Raw genomic sequence first — 25,031 nt, 5'->3', positions numbered from 1 at the left:
TTGTATTTTTAATGAATAGATTTAAAGCTAAAAAGTCCCTCTAATTACTTCTTTAGCTGCATCTCACACCTTTTGAAATGTAGTGCTTGAAGTGTCTGTTTTGTTCTAATAGGAAACTCCTGAATCTAAAATGTGCTAAAGAGTTGATTCAATAATATCTTATAATGGTGACACATGATATTTTTGCATCATTATGGATTTATGGATTTAAATATTTTTATATGTTTTGATCCATTGCAATTATTATTTATCAAAATGTCCCATCTTTGGCATATCAGTTTGTTCCTGAGTACTTTTGACAAAACAGATTCCTTACTTCCTTTAATGATAAAATGTCCCAAGTTCATCTTGTACATTTCTTGCCCCAAACTTGGATCAGCCATTTTTCCAAGGAGCCCTGGTTCCTCTGGCATCTAGGGTTTATAAAAGGAGGAAGACTTTTTGCTGCATTTCTTGGTGATACTTCACAATACTACATTTGATTCTTCACCCAGGTGCATGCCAATTCAAAAACTTAAATAGATTTTCATACTTGTTCATTGAATCCTTTGTAATTCAAATTATTTTAAATGTGTAGTGACACCTTACATAAAAGATCAATATGGTGAATCCTACCAGAAAGTGAAGGAATTCTTTTAAGTAAACTAATCTTTCCCAACTGTATGTATGAGTTTCCTATTGCTGTGGTAACAAATAACCACAAACTTAGTGGCTTGAAACAACATAATTTATTATCATGTGGTTCTGGATGCCGGAAGTTCACAATTAGTCTTGTTAATCTAAAGTTGAGGTATCAGTAGCAACGGTTCCTTCTAGAGGAATATCGATTCTTTGTTCCTTGGCTTATGGCTGCGTCACTCCAATCTCTGCTTCCAGTCATCACATCACCTTTTCTGACGGACTCCTCCTGAGTCCCTCTTACAAGGACCCAATGTCATTTAGGTGCCACCCAGGTAATCCAAGGTGCTTTCTCTATCTCAAAATCCTTGATCACATCTTCAAAGTCTCTTTTGCCATAGAAAGTGGCATTCACAGGTTCCATTGATTAGAGACTGAACACCCTTCGGGGCCCCTGTTCAGCTACCATACCACTTTATATTGGGTATAGATCCTGATTTTATTTTGGAGTATACCTGAAAAGGAAGTGTCTGGAGTGTGGACTGTGAGATTGTCAGAGCTTCCAGTTTAGGGAGAACTGGATGGTACAGACACTGGAGGGTAGGAAGAAGGCAAGCCCAGAGCTCAAATAATACTCAGCATCTGCCTCAGGCACCATTGAGCCAGGCTTTGATGGCCCTACCATCTAAATAGCCAGCAGATAAGTATTTTAAAGAAAATGCTACAATTAAAAAATAATAATAAGTCATCCAGTTGATGGTTATTATAGTTCAGAGAGTTAGTAACTAACTTTTCCGGTTTTATCCCAAACTTTTCAGGGCAGGGGAGCCAGTTGAGTCAATAACTCTCAACTGATATTAAGACGTTAATCTTCTCAATTCAGTCGTTTGTATAGCATCTTTATCATTTTTGCCGTATCTGCAAATTGCTGGTGCTATTTTACTCCTAGATCCCTTTGGAGAAACTCACATGCATTTATTTTAAAAGGAAACGTCATGTTGCAGCTATAAGCGAAAACCATTAATAACAACTAATAGTCCATAAATAACAACTAATGGCAAAAAATAAACAGTGTACAACGGAAAATTTAAAAAGCCCGTGAAGTCCCCTAATGATGTCACCTGTCACAGGTGGTCCATAGGCCACTGCTGGGAAGAAGTGGCTCTTGGATGGGAAAGCAGGTTACATGTTAGCACATGCTCTGTGTGGGTGTCCCTGTCTTGGCTGATAGCTTAACACCATAGCCAGGGAATGAGGGAGGAGTCTCAGTCCTTTCTCAATGGAGAAGTAGATCAAATGAATTTCATTGTCTTGTATTTCATTTCTCAGAACTAAAGAGAGCTGGTCTGCATCTGACATTGGGTGTTTTCCAAACTATGATAGTAGTTTACCCTCATGAAAGGGTAAGTGAATTCCTTTATCACGACTAGGGCTAATGTTAACCACCATGTTACAAATAAAGAGAGTCATTGGGTTGACACGTGTTCACTACATGGCTCCGACATGCCAGGCACGACGCTGGGTGCCAGGGATGCTGCAGTGACGTGGCAAGTGCAACCTAGTGGGCCAGACAGACCATCGCCAGCTGATGGCAGACAGTTAAGCCTTTCCGTTATGATCCTTGCAGCAAAAAAAGCATCACGTGTCAGGAGCTGTGCCAATTGAAACGTATGCTTTGTATTTTGATCACTTAAGAGCGCTCTTTCTAACGATTGGAAGGTGTTTGTTGAACCTGAAAAAAAAAAGTGGCGAGTGGTCCTTATGCTTTAGATTTGCCCCAAGGCCAGTTTTCAAAAACAGAACAAAAACTGGGCACGCCAAAGAGGACCCACCTCCAGAAAAACCATTGAACGGAGGACAGAGGTGTTAAAGCTGGTATGATAAACAGAGCCATGTCACCCACAGCCCGTGAAGGGCTGGTGTCCTGGGAGGTCCGAGGAAGGAAGGGGTGGTGGGGGGTGGGGAGAGTGGTCAGGTGGGAGAAAACGCTGTGTACCTGCGGAAGCCCAGTGTGCTCTGCCTTCTCAGGTGTGCTTGCAGAGCCTGCAGAGCTTGCAGAGCCTGCAGAGCCCTGCCCGTCCTGCCCCAAGAAAACCAGCTAACACCTTGTATGACTCGGGGCAGCAAATGGGGTGGAGTTGGAGTTGGTGGTTCAGAAAAGGACTCAGAGGGAGGCCCAGAGCTAGGCCCAGCCTCACTCAGCCTGTGTTCCCCAGTTCTCTGGCACATCGCACAGTCGGTCACAGAAAGACACTAGGAGCGTGCCCCGCCAGTTTGTGCCAGTGAGAATTAAAGGAGGAGGATGAAGGGAGAGAAAAGAGCAGTTTCACAATGTGACGACACATGCAACTCATTTTCCTATTTCAGAAATAGAACAAAGCTCAATTGAATTATGTCCTAAACCCGGTTAAGTGGCTGATATTTACGAAACACTTCTGGATTTTTTTTTAAAGTATTTGACTGAATTTAACTAGACTGAGCGCCCCCGCACCCCCTACCACCGGGAAAAACCAATGACATATATAAATGCAGCATAAAACCTTCCCCCAGAACGCTCTTCTGGGATGGAGAAGGGGAAATTAGAGTAATGGCTTAGGGCACTTAAAAATATATTTATAATATTTTAAAATAAAATATATTTACATGTATTACAGTACATTTAAATGTACAATGTTTAAATAGAAAAATATTTAAATAGAGTTTTATATGTTTATATATTTGTAAATGCAAAGCTGCCTCTTGTAGCTGGACCTTGATCCCTTGACTTGTCGGGCAGGGGAACCGCCTGCCGCAGCCTGCTTGTCCCAGGAGCTGGAGAATTCGGCTCTAGACTGGGAAACAGGAAGCCAAAGAATTCCTTACAAACTCCCATCAAGTAAGACTCTTGCTTCCGTGGACTTCTCTCTTCCACGTTCCCCCAACACCGAGCTCCGCAGCCCTGCCCGTGAGAACGAGGTTCTCATGAGGGAGCCACAGGCAGCTTCTGGGTTCTAGAGACACAAGTCACCCAAGATGCATTTTTGCAGAGGCGGAGGAAAAAATAACTAGGTCGCCCCAGGTCAGTAGGAGCATCGCCATGAGACAATTAAAAGGACTCGTGCTCCTCCTAGGCAGGTAAGGTCCAGGCCAGAGCTCGAGTTCATTTCTATCTTTCCATCTGCCAATTAGGAGACTGGGCCTTGCTGATAATTGTGCTCTCCAGGCAATGGCTTGTTTAAGTAATTGATGGTGTTTGTCCTCACTGGGGAATCTTAGCACATCAAAAGATGTTGAGAAAGCCAAAATTCACCTAGAGCCTGAATTAATCACTTTGTCAAGCACAACAAAGACTGTCTTGCTTTGCTAATAATCCCAAATGAGGTAGCAACCCTTAGTTAAATAAGGAAACTATGGTGCCTTTAATTAATGTTTCAAAGAGCTCAGGCTTGCGTTTTTCACTATTTACACGAGAAGGTGGGGAAGTGCACGCAGAGCAGATATTTTCCAAACTTCTCAAGTGCAGGAAGGTGAGCCCACGCCTCCCTGAAGTTCCCAGCGAAGAATCTGGGGGCTTTAGCTGACCACAAGGTCAGTGTGTGTGGTTGTGTCTGGGTGGGGGCATGTTAGCCCCGGCACACGCCTCTAAATGCTACCCTTTAGCCTTAGCACTTCCCCTGCCCCAGGCTTGGCCACTGGGGCAGCCACTGACCGCCCCCCTGACCCTCAGCCGAGCTGCCTCGGCCTTTCCAGCTGCGTCTCAGAACCCCGCCACCCTCCAGCCTGCTCTCTGGCTGACTTTCCGATCCTAAATCGAGTCTCGGAAGGCTCTCTTCACCGGGCAGCTCAAGCCTCCCAGCCTCCCAACAAGCCCTGACTCCCCTTCACCTCTGCCTCCCGCTCCCCCCACCACCCAGAGCCCCAGGCCAGCCTGGCCTCTGCCTGGCATCCAGTCACACTGCAGGCCCCCACCGAGGACATGCGGACCCAGTCGGAGCCCTGAGATCCTGTGGGTCCAGAACAGGAGGTTGGACACATTGGTGTGTTGGTCTGATCCCAGTTACACAGCCATCTTTAAAAGGACCTTGATACCCCTAAGGCCGCTGGAAGCCAACGAGCAGAATGAGAGGACGGGGTCTAGAAGGCACTCAGTTCAGTTCAGCGACACTTACAGCGTGTGGATAGCATCCAGAGGGTGAGTAAGACACATGCCGACCCCCAGAGAGTGTATCCTATGGAAAACCAGTAGGGGAACCTGGGATTTCCCTTGAACAGTCCTGACAACTGCCTTCCATACACTTCTTATCTTACCCAATACTCACCATGGCTTCTAAATTGGTCACCAATTAGAAACCTCAGTGCCATTTTTTTTTTCAATCCTCATCTGCAGTCAATCCTCAAGTAACGTCAATTCTGCTTTCAAAGCATCTCGTATAAGTTCTTTCCTTACTTCTAACTGGCACTGCCCTACATCATGCCATCATGGTCTCTTCCTTAGCCATGGACTCTTCAATAGCATCCTGAACTGGCCTCCCAGCCTCCAGGTTCTCCCCTCGTCCACCAATCTGCCATCCACACTCGTCCCAGAAGAATTTTGCTACCATGCAAATCTGACCGTGGCGTGGCCCGGTTCAGGATTCTTCATTGACTCCATGTCACTTTTAGAGCAAACTTTAAACTCCTTTATTTGGCCCAGAGGGCCTTTGATGATCTGGCCCAGCCTGACTCCAAGTCCCACACCTTTAGACGCCAACAATCCTGCAGGACTTGTTATGCCAGCTTGTTCGACTCTTCTAGGCTTTTACCCATGCTCTTCTCTAGGCATCCAGAGACCAACATTTAAGGAGACGCTCATTCTCTGGGATGTGCAAGTGCTGACCCTGCTCTTGCATGACCCTGAGTGTGCGTGCCTCCTTAAATCTTATAACCTCAGATGTTTGCCTGCCTCACTCTGGTCTCAGTTTTCCCTTTTCCCTGCCTGGTTTGTCCACCCTGTTTCTCCACCTGGCAAGTCCTGATCCTTCTTCAGGCTTCTGCTGACGGGCTCCCCACTCTAGGAGTCCACCCAGACTGTCCTAGGCAGGAAGACTTTTCCTTGGCCACCCCACCGGCTCCCTAATGCAGAGGGACTGCAGAGGAAGAGCAGGAGAACTCAGTGTATTGTTTGTAGGAACATAATCCTGCCTGAGTTCCTTATTTACTGTACCTGGTTCTGTTTCCATCATGTGGGCTTAGTCATCTGTAGCTAATCCTTTTGTTTTTATGAAGTCCTCAAAGAACCCTTAAGATGTTGTTGTGAAAGAGACATCTGCCTTGGGTGAACCCCAGCAACAATTCAAGCCCTGAGAGGGCACAGTGCTTGGCACAGAGTAGGCACAAACTGTTAGTATGCCTCTGTGTCCTGCATAATAATAGCGAACAGTTATGGAATGTTTCCCAGCGGCCAGGAGCTGCTCTAAGTGCTTCAGACATGGTAACTCATTTCAACCCCTTCCACACTCTGTGCGAGGTGCTGTTAGGATCATCTTCATTTTGCAGTTGGAAAGCAGAGGCTCAGAGAGGTTAAATAACTCACCTAAGGTCACACAGCGAGTATGCAGCAGAGCTGACATTCAAGCCCAGGCTGTCTGGTTCTGGGAGCCTTGTACTGTGTCCCATTTTACATTTGCAGAGCAGCAAATTGCCTGATACCCAACCTGTCTACAAGGCAGGAAGTGAGGAAAGCTCTGCTTTGCTCTCTTCTGTAGGTTAAGGACTCTGAGGTCCCTGTGAAAGACATGCCATTCACAGGACTCTGCTATCCCCTGGAATTAAATCAATTGATCAGATTAGCCACTGAGTCAGCAGGGCCCCATGACTTGAATCAAGGACAGGTAAATTTAAAGTCAAGACCTGGCTTGTGCTAAGAACAGTGGGGCTGTTTTCTTCGGCCAGTGCAGTAACTCTCTAAGCAGCCAAGGTTGGTACTCAGGGGCATTAGGTGCCTGTAGTGGGTGCACAGAATGATTCTAATTTCTTTGGTATCTAGCCTAGTAGGCCAATTGGATTTGGCTATGTCTTCATAAACCCAGCCAATATCTCTATCTTTCTATTGCACTGTGACCTGCCCGATAGCTCAGAACAGACCTAGGAAACCCAATTCTGTCTCCCAGCTTGGCAGATAACTTAGAGAGCTTAGGCAATCAAAATAACACAAGAATATTGGGAGCGTTTCAAAAATATTTATAATCCCACTGCGTCTTGTTTGCTACTCTAGTACCCAAATCTTTGCGATGACCTGATTCTTGGCAAGTTCCCTTGTTGGCATTTGATGACCTCTTAGCTACAGTGATCAACTGTAGGTCCCACTGGAAATCATATAAAACAAGGTCAAAAGGCAAGAGCTCCAGCCTAAGATGACCAAGAGTCTCAGAGCCCTTTGCTCATCAGTGTGGTTGGTTCTGGCTCTGGGCTCTGGACCAGGTGCGCAGACCCACAGAACCTGCCTAGGCTTCCCATAGCCAACCCATCGGGGTTCGGCCTCCTGATGCCTCCTGTACCTTATAAAATAATCCCTCGTATAATTACAATCCTTGTCCTAGCCTTGGCTCATCCCAGCCACTCCTGTCTCCACACCTGCATTGGTTATCTATTGCTATGTAACAAATGACTCCAAAACCAAAGTGTCTTAAAGCAACACACATGTATTACTGCACACAGCTTCCCAGGGTCTGGAATCTGGCAGTGGAATCGCTGGGCGGTTTGGGCTCAAGGTCTCCCATGAGGTTACAGTCAAGCTGTCAGCTGGGGCTGCAGTGACCTAAGACTTGTCAGGGCCTAGAGAACTTGCTCGCATGCCCACTCTGGTAGCTATTAGCAGGCTTTGCTCTGTGGGCCTCTCTGTAGGGCTACTCCATGGAAGCTGGCTTCTCCTGAACAAACAATCCAAGAGAGACAGCCCAAGATGGAAGCCTCAGTCTTTTATAACCTAACCTTGGAAGTGATATCCTGTCACCTCTCTGTATTCTAATGGTCATATGACTGACCCTGGTACAGTGGGGGAGGGGACGATGCAAGGATGTGGCTACCAGGGGACAGGGATCATTTTGGGACCATCGTGGCAGCTGGTGACCACCTCACCTATGCCACAGTGTGAACGAATGTAATTAAAATACATCCTTCTTCCAAAGTTTCACCTTGGGTTTTTCAGGCTGGTTACTAAGCCTTGTCAAGACTGTAAGCTGTATCCTCCTATGATGAGGTATTGAAACCATGAAAAAACCTTCCATTTTTCATTGCAAAAAGATGTATTTAGTGCCTCCTTGGTGCCAGGCACTGTGCCAGATGCCATCATATATCAACGGGAGAATAGATAGGATCTACTTGGCTTTTACTGGAAAAATAAAATCAGGGAAACTTCAAGCTAGGGTGGAAAAAAAATGGATTAAAGCCTTCAGGAAACCATATGGCTAATAATAGCTAACATTTACTAAGCACTTGCTTTGGGTCAGGCATTGTACCAACACTTTGTAACCATTGTGGCCTCTGATTTCCACCAGCATCCTTGTTATGTCCATTGTATAGATGAGGGAGTTGAGACCTAGAGACCAGTCCACTGGTCAGTGACCAGGCCACAGCCCAGGCCTGTTCTGTCTCACCAAAGGGCCTGAGCTTCTAATCAGGCCTCTGATGGGTCTGTTCTGACTCAGCAAAGCCGATGAGGAAACAAGGCTGCCGTTGTCTCCTAGGGCCACCATCACAAAGTACCACAAGCTGGGAGATTACAACCAAAGTTTATTCTCTCAAGCTCTGGAGACCAGAGGCTGAAATTCAAGGTGTCGGCAGGGCCAGGCTCTCTCTGAGGCTCTAGGGGAGGATCTTTCCTTGCTCTTCCTAGCTGCTGGGGGTTGCCGTCAATCCTTGGAGTCCCTGGCTTGCAGCTGCATCACTCCAACTGCTGCCTCCACCATCACATGGTGTTCTCCTGGTGTGTCTATGTCTTTATATCATCATCACTCTATGTGTCCCTGTGTCCAAACTTCCCTCTTCTTCTAAGGACGTCAGTCACGGATTAGAGCCCACTCTAATGCAGTATGAACTCATCTTAACTTGGTTATATTTGTAAAGAACCTATTTCCAAATAAGGTCACATTCTGGGGTACTGAGTGGACATAGATTTTGGGCGGCGCACTACTCAACCCAGCGCAGAGGCCATCAGAGCTATATCAACAGCCCTGGAAAAGGCCTAAAGAGCGTAACCCACATGTGTGTGTCGTGGGGAGGGGTCTTCCTGACTACTCTGGAGTCAGAGGAAGCAAAATGGAAAGAAAATAACCCTAACGAAGGAAAACATTAATTCAAAAACATTGTTTTTCCTGGCTCACTCTGAATGTTGTGCTTTGTTTTTTATTTTGTCTGTTGGGTTTTGGGGAGGGCTATTTATTATGATTATACTAACTAACCTATATTCTAGTTGTTTTAGTCAACACACTGCTTTTCTAGGAAGAAAGAAATGAAATTTCTTGGCTGGTTTTGGGTTACAGGAGTACCTTCCTGTTCCGATTTACCTAGAAGAGAATGTACAAAAGCATGTGACAGGGAGGAGCATGGAAAGGAGATAAAAGTCACTTTTTATCTTTGGAAGTTGAAGCCACCCAGTGTAACAGGCCTTGTGATACTGGGTTACACCCTTTATTCTTTCAGCCAGCACAAAGGGGTAGTTTCGGGAAGGGCAAGACATAATCCTAAAATATTTCTTTTTTTTTAATCACCCAGTAGGTCTCTAGCACCCATGAGAATAATTAAAAGCATTCCAGAGCTGTTTATTTTTTCATCCATAGCCATTTCTTGGCATCACAGCATCCATAAATTTGCTGCCGAGTGGAGAACAATGAATTTGTCCTAAACAATACAGCTCACAATCTGCAAGGATGCCCGTGGTTGTTGTATTTCAGGATACGGTGAATACTCTACACTTTCTAGACTCGGGCTTCTTCCAGAAATGGAATCCAGACATCCATTCCTGGTCTTCTAGGCCTCAGAAGCACCTTCCCTTAGTCCTGCTTTTCTGGACTAGAGTTGGGCCCTTTATGTGGCAGCTGCACCCCATCCCCTACATCAGTGTTTGCTTTTCTCAGGGTATACTCTAGCCCCATCATCAGTCAGCCCCTGACCTCCACCACTTATTCAGCTAGAAATCCTGGGTACGTCCCCAGGGCCCTGCCCAGGTCCACACTGAGCCCCTAAACCGCACTCATGCTAGTTCACCACTCCACCGCCAAGACCCGCCTTGACCTTCATGTCAGTGTCGCAGCTGTCAAATTCACCATCAAGGTCTGTCCTTTTCTCAGAGATCATTGTTTTCACTTACGCTAAAAATCCAAATGTCCATGAGCTTTAAGGTTTTGCTTGTTTGTTTGTCCTGTTTTTATGATAGCTTCTTGTTTTGTTTTGTCCTCTCATTTCGGCATTGCCAGAGGTTAGAACCCAGACATGTGACCTTGGAGCCTGTGGTAGACTGAATCATTGCTCCCAGTTCTTCACGTCCTCCCTGTATCTAAATTCTACATCACCGTGCTTTGTTCTGTGAGTGTGAAGGACCTGCACTACAGAGGGTGGAGCCTTCTTCTCCTCATTCATGATAGGCTTGGGCACATGACCTGCTTTAATCAAAGGAATATGGGCAGAAGTGACATCAAGCCACTTTCAGGCTGAGGCCTCAAGAGACATTGCTTATTCCTCTTGCATTTCTTGCATTCCTGTGATCTGTCAGGAGTAGAGTTTTCTCTTCAGCTTGGACCTCGTACTAAACACCTGTGGAGCAGATCTGAACCCCACTCACAGCCTGGAACAGAGCTACCCACAGACTGTGAGAAAAATAAATATTGTTTGCCAGTGGGTTTGGGGAGGTTTGTTATACAGCATTATGGCAGCAATAGCCGACGCATACAGGTCAACTCACGTCACTTCTCTGGACCTTCATGTTCTTATCTTTAACATGAGGCCTTTAGATAATAATCAAGGTGCTCAACCTTTTTTGTACCCCTACACACCCGAGCGCTCCAGAATATACCCAACAGTAACAGAGACTAAACACACCAGAGTCAAATATTGCAAAGCACTAAAGAAAGAGAAGGATTGAGAAATGTGAAGTCCATTTAGGAACTAGGGATTTATCGGTGGCTTTGGAGAGAGTCGTTTCGGTGGAAAATGGTGCAGAAGCCCCATTGCAGGGCTGAAGGGGACAACTATGGGGTCCTCTTTCAAGCCATTTGGCTGAGAAGGGAAGGACAGTGGAGTGATAGCTGGGGTAGGACATAACCCAGTCAAAGAAGAGGTGGCTAGTTGGCTGGCTTACTTGGATGTTTTCAGATGGGAGAGAATTGAACCTGCAAGGAAACATCACAGTGTCATAGTTAAGGGATAATGAAGGTAAGGGCTTGGACATGCGTGTGCAGGAAACAAAAGAGCTGGTCTACGAGAGAGAGCAGAACAAGACTTACCAGGATTTATTTACTGATTTGATATGCATCATTTACACTTCAAGTTCTGAAACCCAAGGGCAAGGCAAGTGTCAACCAATGAAACAAAGATCAAATGGAAAATAAAATTGGGCTTTTACTGTTCAAATCAAGGGATACATGTAAATCTTGTCGTAGGAAAATTTGAAAATTTCCTGGAAAGCACGTTGAGTTTAAAGCTTGATTTATCGAGCACTTTTCAAGAAATCGATTTTCTTTTCTTCTTAAACATTTACAACTAAGAGGTAAACAATTGCACCAATGGACTGATATTATAAGCTGATGTAAGATTGATATAAGTTGATGTTTACAAAGTGCTCCTACTCCCTTTTGGGGAGACAGGAAGAGGGTGACTGTCCCCACTTTACTATTGCATACTGATGCCCCGAAATTCAGCTGGCATCCCAGACCTTCGTCTTGAAAGAAAAATCTACACTCTTCTCAACTGCCTTTCTTACCAAACACTTCTAAACCTGCTGTATTCTGGCTTCTGTCCCCACCACCCCATCAGTGACCACCCCCAACGTCACCTAAGTCGTCTAAGTTGCTAAATCCAATAGGCGTTTTGTTTGTTTGTTTGTTTGTTTTTTAAAGATCTTCAGGTTTGGGTTTTTTTTTTTGGTGTTTTTTTTTTTTAAGATTTTTTATTGCGGAATTGAGGGAAGGGGAACAAACAAGTTGCTATCCCTTTGTTCCTCAGTCCAGCCGTGGAGGACGCTGCCCCACCGGCTCATGTTGGCACCATCACCGCACTCCTCCTGGGCGAGGCAGATCAGTCGTCTGCCTCCGGACAGCCGCTCACAGCAGCTGCCAGCTACACACGGCAGCCCATGGCAACCCACCTGCCGTCGCGGCCACTAATGGCAGCCCAGCTCCAGGTCAAGTCGTTGTCCAGCATCCCAGCTGCAGAGGGCAGCGTCACCGGCCCCCACATGTGGGAACCGAACCGGGGCCCTCCGGCATCCCAAGCCAGCTCCCAACCAATGCGCCACTCGGCCGGCCCCCAATAGGCGTTTTTTAAACCTCATCTTATTCAAGGCCAAAAGCTACCCAGTGGTATAAGCCCAAGATCATTCAAAATAAGGCCACCTGTTTAAAGTATAGCCCTTTCAACTTCACTTCAATGCATTCCTGGAGATAATGTGAGAATTCTGGATGGTGATTAAAAAAAATTAAATTAAAACCAGAATCAGGCCGGCCGAGTGGCGCGATGGTTAAGAACTGGTTTGGGACGCCAGAGGGCCCCGGTTCGGATCTCACATATGAGGGCCAGTGACACTGCCCTCCACAGCTAAGATGCTGAACAACAGCTCAACCTGGAGCTGCGGCGACGGTAGGCTGCAGCCCCTGTGGCAGTGGGTTGCCATGGGCTACCGTGTGTAGCCAGCAGCCAGCGTGAGCGGCCATCCAGAAGCCGGCGACTGATGTCCAGAAGCCGGCGACTGATGTGCTTTGCCCGGGAAGAGCACAATGATGGTGCCAACTTGGGCCAGTGAAGCAACGTCCTCCACAATTAGACTGAAGAACAAAACGACAGCAACTTGTCTGTTCCCCTTCCCCCAATTCCCCAGCATTGTTCCCAACCCCCCAATTCCCCAATAAAAATCTTTAAAAAAAAACAAAACAGAATCTATCTAGTATCTTGTATGCAATTATTGTTGAGTGTAAGCTGCAGTTATTGAATCATAATAATGATTAACATTTATTGTACACAAACTGTGCCCAGCTCTGCTCCAAGTGTACTTATGTTTTCAAACATTTAATCCTCCCAACATACTATAAGGTAGGTACTATTATTATCCCTAGTTTACAGGTGGGGAAACTGAGGCAGCGAGACCTTACAATCTTGCTTAAAGTCACAAAGATAGTCAGGACTTGAAGCTGGTTCCAAAGTCCCAGGTTTGGACCATTACACCAAGCGGAAGAAAGGCAGCCAGGAATGAAGTGTTTTTAGTGTGTTTTTGAAGGCAATATTGATGAAGTGAGATGTGGCTAGAGCGGCTGAGAGTAGTTGATTTTCCTGAATGGGTTCAGCAGTCACCTTTGCCTATGATTTTGTTTAGCAATCCTTCCTTCATAAATTGTACAGAGACGAACTTCAATCCACAGCCCAATCTAGCCTGAATTATGAAGCCCAAGTCTTTTATTAAGATCCAGAGCGCAAGTCAATGAAACTTTGTTATACAACAAATGGAGTGGTAGCTGGTTGTAGTGGAAGCACCTAGGAATGAGTGGAAATTCTCTATGATAATAAATTCATAGCATCAAAGAACAACTAACATGAGTTGTTCTATGCTAAGCACCTACCACATGAAATCCTGTATGTGATCTCTTTTAATTCAGTTTGCTTCAACAAATAATTGAGTGCCTGTCACCTGATAGAAATGCATCGAGTGCCCCAGGCACAGTCCTGGGCACTTTAGGCTAAAGCTGAGTTAAGACCCAGTCCTGCCCTTGGGGAGCTTACCTTCTTAATGGGGGCACCAGAGAAGGGGTGAGAGAGAGAGAAGGTACGAGGTGTGGTGGGGCCAGGAGCACAGGGATGCAGAAGCTCTCACCTGAATGAAGGAGGGGGGACACCCTAGTAGAGGGAAGGAAATAGGTGTAAACAGATGGTATGTGGAAGGGACTGGGAACCCCAGAGAGCAGTGTGCCAGGTGAGACATGATGGGAGATGAACATGCAAAGGTGGGTGGGACTAGGGCAGAGAGGGCTTTGTGTGCCAGGCCAGGGGGCCTTCATCCCCTAGGCGAGAGGGCCGTGGATGGTTTTGTTGCAGCAGAGTGGTTTGTTCAAGGGTTGTTATTCTGGCTGCAGAGTTATAGGGCACATCTGAGGGACACAAGTTTGGGAGGCTATTTCTAGCCAAGGACGCTCTTGAAATCCTGAACTACAGTAGACAAGAGCAGCTAGAGAGGAAGGAACGATTAAAGGACCACTTAGGAGACAAGACTGTGGATTGGTTGACTGTCAGGGGTGAGGGAGAGCAGGCCTGGGTGCTAAATGCTGACAGGCAGGGAATGTTAGCCCTCTCTGAACAATGACGAAACTAGCAGCAATAGTGACTTGCCCAAGGTCATCCGGTGGAAAAAGCGTATCTGCCCGAAACTGTAAAGGCCTAGCTGGTTGCTACAATGCCACATTCCTTCTGAAACCTTCCCAGCTACCTCCCTCTCTCATCCCTTGTATCATGAGATGATGCTACCAATTTTGGCCACTGTCTGTGTTCATACAGCATTCAAACCCATCAATGTATAGCTGATTGTGCTTCACAGTGCTCACAGTCTGGGGACCCCAGATGCCTATTGATCCGCGAAGGTAGGAAGGGGGCACCTGAGATATTTCCAACATTTCCAAGAGCCTAACGTAAATTGTGTGTTTATTGACAATAAGATTATGCAGGTTAACTGAAATGTCAAGTTTCTTTGCTTTGGCGTGGGATTATAACTTGGTACACTAAGGCTGGTTATCTCATTGATCAGCTATTCTCATTGGCAGAGTTTCCATCAGCTTGTCTTTGAATAGTTAAAAAAATGGGAAAGTAAATCAGTCGTTGCTTAAATACACACTGTTGTTTGGACAATAGAACATGGAACCTATGGGGAGATGATATAGAGTGGGTGGTGGTGAAGAGTTTAGAGAACATTGCTTTAAACTGTGGGGTTCGTGTTCCATAGAACAGGGGAGGAGGAAGCTGTTGATCTTTGCTTCCCCTCTGCTGGGGGGGAGTGAATCCTCTCCACCCACATGGTGGTCAGGACACCCCACTCAGACCCTCCCCGCCCTGTGCTCCCCCCACCACGCCACGTCTTCTAAATGGCTGTGCCCTGCATTCTATCCTATCCGCTCCTTTTGCATCAGAGCCTTGCTCTTCCATTCCTAATGTGACAATTACTTTATCTGCATTCGTGGGAATGTTATCCACTGCACATCAATGAGGTGGAACCAGCAACAGCCTAGAAAAACCTTCGGTATTCAGTGAGCGTGTGAACGAAGCAGTCGTTTATTTCCTCTTTCAATGAGCCATGTGCAAGCCATTCTGCCAGGTGGTGAGAGCACGGTGCCACCAGTGTGCGAGTCAGAGGGAGGAGGAGCCCTCCCGGGGCTGTGCTTGTGTGCGCATGCGTAAGCACACACGGCCCAGTAATCGTTTGAAAGCAGGGCTGCTGTCTCAGTTACCTGAGGCCTGATTACGATCGTTAACATTTATTGAGCAGCTACCATGCACAAGGCACTCTCTTTGGCTTAAGATTCAGCCCCTGCCCTCAGGGGCTTATAGTCAGGCTAGGGAGAAAGGACATATGCATAAACAAAATAATATAGCAAGTGCCAAGATAGTGATAGGACAGCAAGCGTGGATGGCGTTCAAAGGAGGCAGGGTCATGGAGGGCTGCTGGTTTGGGTGCAGAGCATTGGTCCTCTGAAGGGGGAGGACTATGTGCAGTGCTCAGAAAACAGGATTTTGGTTAAAGCTGCTGTTTGTAGAGGCTGGCTTTGCTTTGAAACAGTCTCTGACACTGTTTTTCCAGATACCTTTGAGGGAAAAAAAAAAAAGGCCATCCCGTTTCTGGGACCTTGTTCAGGAATTGCTGTCTGCTGAGGCAACACCTAAGCATCACACCTTTGCAAGGACGTATGGAAGTTTTAGATGGCTCTGCAGCACTCCCCAGGACCAGACTCTGCGAGGGGCTCTTGATGTAGGGATACCCCCACTCAGCGGACACCCCTCCTCTGGCCCACTCCCCAGGAAGTTGTGTGATATCACATATTTCTGGCACACCACGAACAAGATGGCTCTTAATAATTGCAGTGCCAGTCCACAAGAGTGTGAGCACCTGGCCCCTGTCTCTTTCCCCCCTCCTCCCAAGCTCTCGTCCCCATGTTCTGATATACGTTATTTTCGTAATCAGAAACAGGTCTCTGTAACACTGCTGAGGTTCCCGAAAATGGGGCACTTAACCCTCAGGGGCAAATGACAGCCTCTGAGGTTGGTGGTTATGGTATTCACGGGTAGAGGGAAGGGTTCATTCAACAGCTTTATTCCTGGAAGGGCCACTGTCCTGCCAGGAAACGTGGCACCAAGCATTTATTCAAGCAGCTCAGTAAGACACCAACATAAATCTGATGATTTGCTTTGTTAATTGAATGAATGTGAGTCTTTCATGTCTGCCCAAAGAGTAGATGTTACCAGAAGCCTGAGTTCCTTACCAGATAAGAGAAAGTATGGCTATAAGTATTCAGACTATTGCTGTTTTCTTTGAAACAAACAGCTAAGAACAACTCATATGCCCAATGAGTGTGGCCGTTTAACAGAATTCTCAGGCTTCCAAAACCTCTGAATAAACAACAACCAGTCTTACTGTTTTATAATCACATGTTGCTTTGGATTAAAAATAATATTACTCTAATCACCCATGTGCCCAAATTTGGGCTGTTTTTAAAAAGCAATCCATTCTCAACAAAGACGATGATTTGTTGCTTTCGGGGCTGTCAGAGGGCTGAATCTAAACACCAAGGATCATTCCCAAAGAAAAGTGTTAAGAATGTCATTTCCGATAGTGGCATGTCTGCAGTAAAGGTTTAGCCTATCAGGAAAACGCCTTTGAAGGTCATAAAATTCATTTGGCTGTATAAGTTCTGGTGTGTATGCTAAAATAATCAGTCACGTTATTTTATAGTCACACCTCGTACTCTCGTTCTGGAAAATCAATAAAGTGAGGGGAAAGCTAGGGAGATTGTGTATAACTACTTAAAAGAGAGAAAACAAAAAAAATAATATTCTGTGAAAATGGTCCTCGAGGAAACACAGCCCTGGTTTTCATAAGCAGGCTCAATTTTATCTCCAAGCTCATCACTGAGTTATTAAACCAAAGTGCCCATCCTATCGCCGACAGAAGTACAAAAAAATAAAAGAGGGAATAGCATGCATCTTTTGCCAGATGCTCTGGGGCATGGGAAATTATCCACGGCCTTCAAAAAGAGCTTCTAAACTGTGTCCATTATTCACACTCTTAATGTTTTGTTCCACCACATGTTACAACTCCGGATGTTGCCTTTGCCTGTGATACTTACTTCCCCACCTGAGATCGACTCCCGCCTCTCCTCAGCCAAGTCAATTCTTCCCTGCGTTTCAGAACCCTGCCCAAGACCCTCCTGCCTCCCAAATGCACCTCTGACTGGCTGCCGACGCAGAGAAGCCAAAGGACTGGGGCAGGGAGGCAAGTGGCAAGAGTCAGGCACAAAACTACAACGAGGCCCCTAGAAGCTGCTTTGTGAGAGTAGTTCCAGGCTCCCGGGACACTCAGTGCTACAGGAACTGCCAGGGAGGATGAGTAAGGTGTCTGGGGGCAAGAGGAAGCAGTCACTGGGGGACCACGTGTGTTTTATCCAACTTGCTCTTCACCAGCAGCACCTCACCTAGGTTTATCACAGGCCCACCCATGCAAGAGCATCAGTTTAGGAAGCAGTCCTGCAGCCTAGATCTAGAAGGCACGCGGTGGTCATCGGTACCAGCTGCCCACACCACGCAGCAAGTGCTTTGGCAGCATGCCTGATGGACGCTGAGGGGCCCTCACATCCTCACAAGGCCATTCTGGACAGCTGTGGTTATGCATTTGCTCTGATGTTGAACTGGAGCCAGCCCCACACACTGGCCCTCCTTTGCCCTCTAGACTCCGTCCCCTCTGGGTCCTGAAGTAAACATCATCAACCCTGGAGCCTCAGAGCTTGCAAAGGGATAATTGTCATGTTTTATTCCTCTGTTCAGCAGCCCCTCTGCAGCTGCCTGACTGCTGACACGTCTGACCACTGTTTTCAGGGGAATGTCCCAGACGGTCTAGATTGCCCTTCTCACTATGGCCATATGCAGCATTAGTTAATTAAATAAGTTTAGGAAACACTGAGTTAAATAGTTCCTTACTGTAGAACCTCTGGGTCTTTGACATGCCATGAATTTTCAAGAAGGGCTTTATACTTAACTTCACATTTTAAGGAACAAAACTTTGGAAATGGTCATCAAACTGGTCTTTAGTCTGCAAATACCCACCTCTGTGGCTGGATGTCACACCTGTACCACTGATTATAGCAGGGAACACCTCGGTGGCTTCCTTGCTCTGACATGCTCAAGATTTCTCAGCTGAGTTCCCATATTCCATCCCAATGGTTTTTTCCCCGGCTTTATTGATGTACGATTGACAAATACGAATTATATATATTTAAGGTGTACAACTTGGTGTTTTCTTATAAGTATACCTGTGTAATGATTATTACAACCAAGCTAATGAACATATTAATCACCTTACATAGTTACCATTTGTGTGTGTGTGTGTGTTAAGAACACTTAAGATTTACAAATCTTAGCAAATTTCAAGTATAATACATTATCATGAACTTTAGTTACCATGCTGTACATTAGATCTCTAGAACTTATTCTTCTTATAACTGACAATTTGTACCCTTTGACCAACACCTCCCCGTTTCCCCACCTTCCAGCCCCTGGCAACCACTATTCTACTCTCTACTTCTATGAGTTTTGACTTTTTTAGATTCCACATATAAGTGATATCATGCAATATATGGCTCATTTCATTTAGCATAATGTCTTCCAAGTTCATCCACGTTGTTGTAAATGGCAGAATGTCCTTCTTTTTGAAGGCAAAAATAATATAACCATTATATATATATATAACCTATATATATCTCCATATCTTCTTTATCCATTCATCTATTGATGAACACTTAGGTTGTTTCCATATCTTGGCTATTGCAAATAATGCTGCAATGAACATAGGAGTGCATATATTTTTTTTGAATTAGTGTTTTTGTTTTGTTCAGATAAATGCCCAGAAGTGGAATTGCTGGGTCATTAAAGTAGTTCTAGTTTTTATTTTTTGAGGCACCGTACTGCTTTCCATAGTGGCTGCACCAGTTGACACGCCCACCAACAGTGCACAAGGGTTCCCTTTGTGCTACATCCTTGCCAATACTTGTCTTATCTTTTTGATGACAGCCATCCTAAAAGGTTTGAGGTGATACCTTATTGTGCTTTGGATTTGCATTTCCCTGCTGATTAGTGATATTGATCACCTTTTCATGTACCTGTTGGCCACTAGTATGGCTTCTTTGAAAAAAATGTCTATTGTGGGCCTTTGCCCTTTTTTTGTTTGTTTGTTTTGTTTTTGTTTTTGGGGTTTTTTTTTTGCTATTCAGTTGTATGAGTTCCTTACATAATTTGGGTTTTAACCCCTTATCAGATATATGGTTTACAAATACTTTCTCCCACTCTGTAGGTTGCCTTTTCATTTTGTTGATTGTTTCCTTTTCTGTGCAGAAGCTCTTTAGGTTGATGTAGTCCCACTTGTGTTTTTTTCTTCTTTTGTTGCCTGTGCTGTTCATGTCAACGTCAAGGGACTTTTCCCCTATGTTTTCTTTTAGGAGTGTTACAGTTTCAGGTCTTACATTTGAGCCTTTAATCCATTTCAATTAATACCAATCAAATAATCAATACCAATCCATGTATGGTAAAAGATAAGGGTTCAATTTCATTCTTTTGCATGTGTTTATCCAGTTTTCCCAGCATCATTTATTGAAGAGACAATTTTTTCTCCTTTCCTCATTGCATATTCTTGTCTTCTTTGTCAAACATTAATTGACCATATATATGCATTAGTTTATTTCTAGATTTATTCTGTTCTGTTGATCTATGTGTTATTTTTTTATGCCAAAATTAGGCTGTTTTGACTACTGTAGCTTTGTACTATAGTTTGAAATCAGGAAGTGTGGTGCCTCTAGCTTTGTTCTTTCTCAGCATTGCTTTGTCCTCCTTTCTTAATATTGCTTTGTCTATTCAGAGTCTTTTTGTGGTTCCTTACAAAGTTTTAGGATTGTTTTTTCTATTTCTGTGAAAAATGCCTCTGGGTGGTGAGCACACAACGTGATTTATAGATGACGTATTATGGAATTATACACTTGAAACCTATGTAATTTTACTAACTATTGTCACCCCAATCAATTAATTTTTTTTAAATGCCATTGGGATTTTGACAGGAATTGCATTGAATCTGTAGATAAACTTGGGTAGTATGGGCATTTTAATAATATTAATACTTCTGATCCATGTACACAAGATATCTTCCCATTTATTTGTGTCTTCAGTTTCTTTCATCAGTGTCTTATAATTAGCAGTGCACAGATCTTTTACCTTCTTGGTTAAATTTATTCCTAACTATTTTATTATATTTGATGCTATTGTAAATGGGATTTTTAAATTTTGTTTTCAGATAGTTTGTTGTAAGTGTATAGAAATGCAACTGATTTTTGTATGTTGATTTTGTAACTATTTTACTGAATTCACTAATTAGTTTTAACATTTTTTGTGTGGCGTGTTTAGGATTTTGTATATATATGATCTTGTGATCTACAAACAGAGATAGTTTTGGATTTGCATACCTGTTGTTTCTTTTTCTTGACTAATTGCTCTGGCTAGGACTTCCAGTATTATGTTTTGGGGAAACTATCAAAATCCGCCCCTTTTTAAATGAAATTAACTCTTTTGTCCTCTCCTTTCAAACACACACTTAAAAATTAAGAAGTGTTTATTAAGTACATGCCATGGCCTCTGCTCTACAAGGCGAGAGGGGCTATAAAATAGTATACCTGCAACCATTAGAAAAATGGTCAAACTAGTTGGTACAAACTGAAAACACAATAGGTTTTCAGGAATGGGGGTGGTAATTCACATGGGCAAAGGAATTAAGATTTGTATTGAGCTGTGAAGGCTATGAGAAGAACCAGGAAAACATGAGCAGAGATAAGAGGCTGGAATTATTGAGTTGTCGGAAAAGTCATGACGTATATTTTCTATGATTTTTGTTGCAAAAATGCATCATGACTTTTCCGACAACCCAGTATTAGCCTTCAGCCAACATTTATTAGGCACCCAGTACATGCAAGGTGTTGTGAGAGAAAGAGGGGGGATGAAAGGGATGACTAAAGCAGCACTGACTGGGGGCGTGGAAGTGCTTGGGCAAGCAGGAACGCTTCCCTGAAGAGATGCCCCTGAGATTAACATGGAAGAAAGGAGAGGAGGAGGGGCATTCCAAGCATGGGGACTGGCACCTGCAGCAATGTGACCCTTCACAGAACCACAAGCTGCACAGGATGTAGGTGAGAGAGAGGGGAGGTGAGGCCGCTGAAGGAGGCAGGCGCCAAACCTCAAGTCCTGGATGCTGGGCTGATAAACGTGTACTTCTTAATGTGACCCCCGTTAAAGCAAATGCTAGAAGAATATCTGTGCCATGGACAGAAGTTTCCAGAATTGTAGCGAGATAGGAGACCTTCCCCCTGCCCTGAAAGAACTCACAGGCTGGTTGAAGAGGCAAGAAGCAGTCCTGGTGTCCCTCACCACTTGACCTTCTCTGAGTTTAGTCTCTCCATTGCAGCCTGACCTGGCCCCATGGCAGGTGGAACTCTTAAAGGAAAGACGAAGGTGTGCACGTGTTCAGGACATGCCACCCTCCACAATTTCTCCTCAGGGGCCAGAGGGCTGTGAGTGTCTCTTCACCTCCAGCTTTCCCTCTCTCTCCCACATGGACCCTCTCAAGAAAACCAAGAGGGAGCGAGGCTCCACTTCATTCAAGCTGATGTCCATTGCTCAGTGGCTGCTTCGAGTCTTGCCTGGAACAGGAGGGTCCACAGGCCACCAAGAATGGTTTCCTGGAGCTGAATCAAGGGATAGATCCAAGAGCACCAGGTCCACAGCCGCTCCTTTCTGCCACTTCTTTCCTTCCCCAATATTCTCTCCAGGCGTTGAGCGTACCCAGACCCTCCGGATCTCCCCCTGCCTTGGGCACCTGACCCAGACTTCCTGTCTCCTGACCTTGTCCCAGGGCCTCACTCCATGCCTGGCACACATTAACAGATCAATAAATATTTTCACGATAACCACCGCTGCTTCATGCTTTTATCTAATCTCTGTGTCTTTCACCCAGGTTATTAATATGGCCCTGGGAATGGATTACAAATGCACAGCTGCCTTGCTGAATGGTGCGGTGTTATTGTCCGTGACTCTCTGATCTATGCTGATTATAAACGCCCAGTTACAGCAGCTTCTCAGTCAGGACACATAACCCTTTCCATGGCCAGAGCAATATTAATGTATGCAATTCACTCATTCATGGAACATTTATCAAGGCCATACTATATGTCAGGCACTGCACTGGGCATTAAGAACACAGAAATGAAAAAGACAATAAAACAAACATATAGAAAAGTATATAATATAAACATTGATGCTGTGAGACCACCTGGAGGACCCAGGTGGGACATGCTTTGAGAACCACAGTTAGAACATAGCTATCGATGAGAAATTAATATTAATAAGCACATTCATAAGAAATTAAAAGTATACCTAAAGCACCAAAGACTTATGCTCCTCTGTGTTTAGGTTACATAGATAGTTAATTATAGCGGCTGGCTTCTACTAAGCACCTACTATGTGTCAGGCACTGTGCCGTGTGCATTACTGAGCATAGAAACACGTTGAGATAGATGGAAGCAGTGGGGGGAGACGGCTATCGTTTGCTCCTGGTTTTCCAGGTGGCTGGTCTCAATGTAAGATAATCTATGCTGCAACAAGAAAGTTCAAAAGATAATTAAACCAGTTAAAAAGCAAAATAGCACTGGGACTGAAGCTGAGTTTCAGAGCCAATTTCCAAGAAGTAATTTCATCATCACAGAACATCAAACGTGAATTCCATTTTCAGCTATGCAAATTCCAAAAGAATAATACCTCACATTTGCATAATGCTTGATGCTTTCCAAAGTGCTTTCCCAGTTATTAATCTAGAGGAGGCTTTATTACCACCAGAAACATAAATTGAAATTCTGTTCAAACTCAAGTTCTCCATTCTTTCTTTCCACTTTCCCTTCAACCACCAGAGCCACCTAAATCCAGGTGTTTATGACCGAGTCACTAGTAAGTTTAACCGACAAGGTGAATATGCATAAATGTTGCATATTGTGGGGCCTTCAATGTACAGACACAGGCCTTCCATTGAGCCAGACTTTGGAAAAACTGTTGAATTAACAAAATCACAGGGAGGTACTCTCGGTTAAATTTGAGATCCTTTCAGGATCTCAGACTTTGTGGGCACTGCATGCACTATGTTCATAGCAATTTCTGCCCTTCTATCAAATATTAGAAAACAAGGAAATTAGTTCTACCACTTTGTCCTTAAACCTCCGAAAATCCCTGGCAATGACTTTCTGCCAAGTAGCCCAGAGAGCTCTGCGTCTTTTTGGTTTTTAAAGTAACATGAACCAAGAGGCTGAATCTGCTGTAAATCCAAGATGGGGATAGGATCTTAGAAAACCAAGGTGAGAAGATAGGACGGCGTGCGAGGAAATACTTGTACGCATACTTTTCCGACTTGTTTCTTTTTCCATCTCTTTCAAACTTAATTATGTGTAACGTTCTCAGTCACTGAATCACCACCACCAGCCTTTCCTGACACCTCAATCTCTTGCATTTTAGCAAAAGATTAACCTGGCTGTTTGCTTTTAATTCTGAGGCTGTGTTAATACTCAACTCCCTCTAGATTAGAAAAGAAGAAAAACACACTCCCACATGCACCACCCTGGCTCCAGCAAGGCTCCAGGGCTGCTGTTTCTGACATCACAGTCCTTGGAACGTGCTGGCTGCACTTACCATTTCAGGAGCGCCAAGAGGACCACTGACAGGGCCACCGTCAGCATGGGGCCGTTCACGTCCAGTTTGAGAAACCCCAAGACTTCCATTGTTCCTCAGAGACCCTAGACGGGTGTCCTTTAGAGGACAGATGGAGGCCGAATGTCCTGCCCTTACAAGAACCACGATCTGCAGATGGGAGAAGGAAGAGGCAACCAAGAAAACATCACATCAAGTGTGTTCCCAGAATGTGCTGTTGCTCCGTGTCTCCTTATAAAGAGGAAGGAAGAGGAGGAAGAAAACAAAGGGTTATAGTGTAAGGCAGTGAATCAGCAACTTCATTTTCTCTATGACTGTGCTGTCAATAAACATTTATGTTAACTTCCCTAGGAAGCAGCAGTTCAACTGACCCCAGGTTGACTGAGAAACAAATGGTTGCAACCATAGATTTGTATTCTAACAAGTAGTCCTTAGAGACTCCTCTCAAACAAACAAACAAACAAACAAACAAAATTAATTCATAATTAAATGAAGATATGGATACAGAGACTCTAAATGTTGCTGAAAAACTTGGGGTGGATATCAGCCTGATGAAAAATGCTGGCTGCCCTGAGGACATTCATCCCACAAAGTTCATTGGTTCCTGGGGTCTGATGACATCTCTGAGGTCAGAGGTGACTGGTGGCTATCTGGCTTTTGGGGTAGACCAAAAAAACCCTTGCCTCAGATCAGTACTCTCCTCATGAGTTGGAGTATTTCCTAAATATCTAAAATCATATTCATAGATTCATGTAGCGCTCCTTTGTTCCAGCTCCGAGCTTATCTGACTAAGGAGACTGAATCCTTTTTTGCTTAGTAGCCATTGTATTACACCTTTAGTAACAGGGAGGGTATATTGGAGTACAGTGGACCAGGTGAGGGAAGCAGCTGGGAGGGGGTGGAGACGTTGAAAGAGGCCAGACAGCACACAGCCATGAGGAAAAGCTTGGGCTTCACTTTCATGTGCCACTTAGGGTTTTAATATGGACATACTGATGTTTGCTAAAATCGTTCTGGCCACACGTGAAGAATTTATTGGAAGGCAGCAAGGGGGAAAAGCAGGGAGCCACTTAGAAAATTGCTGCGTCCATCCTGAGGTGATGCTGCTCAGACTATGTTAGGGATGGGAGACAGAAAGAAGTAGATGAATTTGAAATATATTTTTGGGGTGGACTCTGCAGAATTTCCTGGGGGCTAGGATATGAAAGGAAAAG

The 25,031-nt window shown here is 44.8% G+C and overlaps 1 protein-coding gene across 1 annotated transcript in view; it reads right to left on the bottom strand.

Moving 5' to 3' along the window:
• Positions 1-24,048, bottom strand: part of TBXAS1 (thromboxane A synthase 1) — a 135,608-nt gene extending 111,560 nt beyond the window's left edge. Inside the window, exon 1 of the mRNA XM_019653250.1 lies at positions 23,800-24,048. Within this exon, the coding sequence (XP_019508795.1) occupies positions 23,800-23,888 (89 nt within the window). The 5' untranslated portion in view covers positions 23,889-24,048. The remainder of the gene's footprint in view (positions 1-23,799) is intronic.
• Positions 24,049-25,031: the final 983 nt, after the last annotated feature.

Source organism: Hipposideros armiger, unplaced genomic scaffold (genome assembly GCF_001890085.2).
Source record: "Hipposideros armiger isolate ML-2016 unplaced genomic scaffold, ASM189008v1 scaffold_201, whole genome shotgun sequence".
NCBI lineage: Eukaryota > Metazoa > Chordata > Mammalia > Chiroptera > Hipposideridae > Hipposideros > Hipposideros armiger.
Note: the sequence above shows the minus strand (reverse complement) of the source record. Positions and strands in the feature narration are given on the sequence as shown.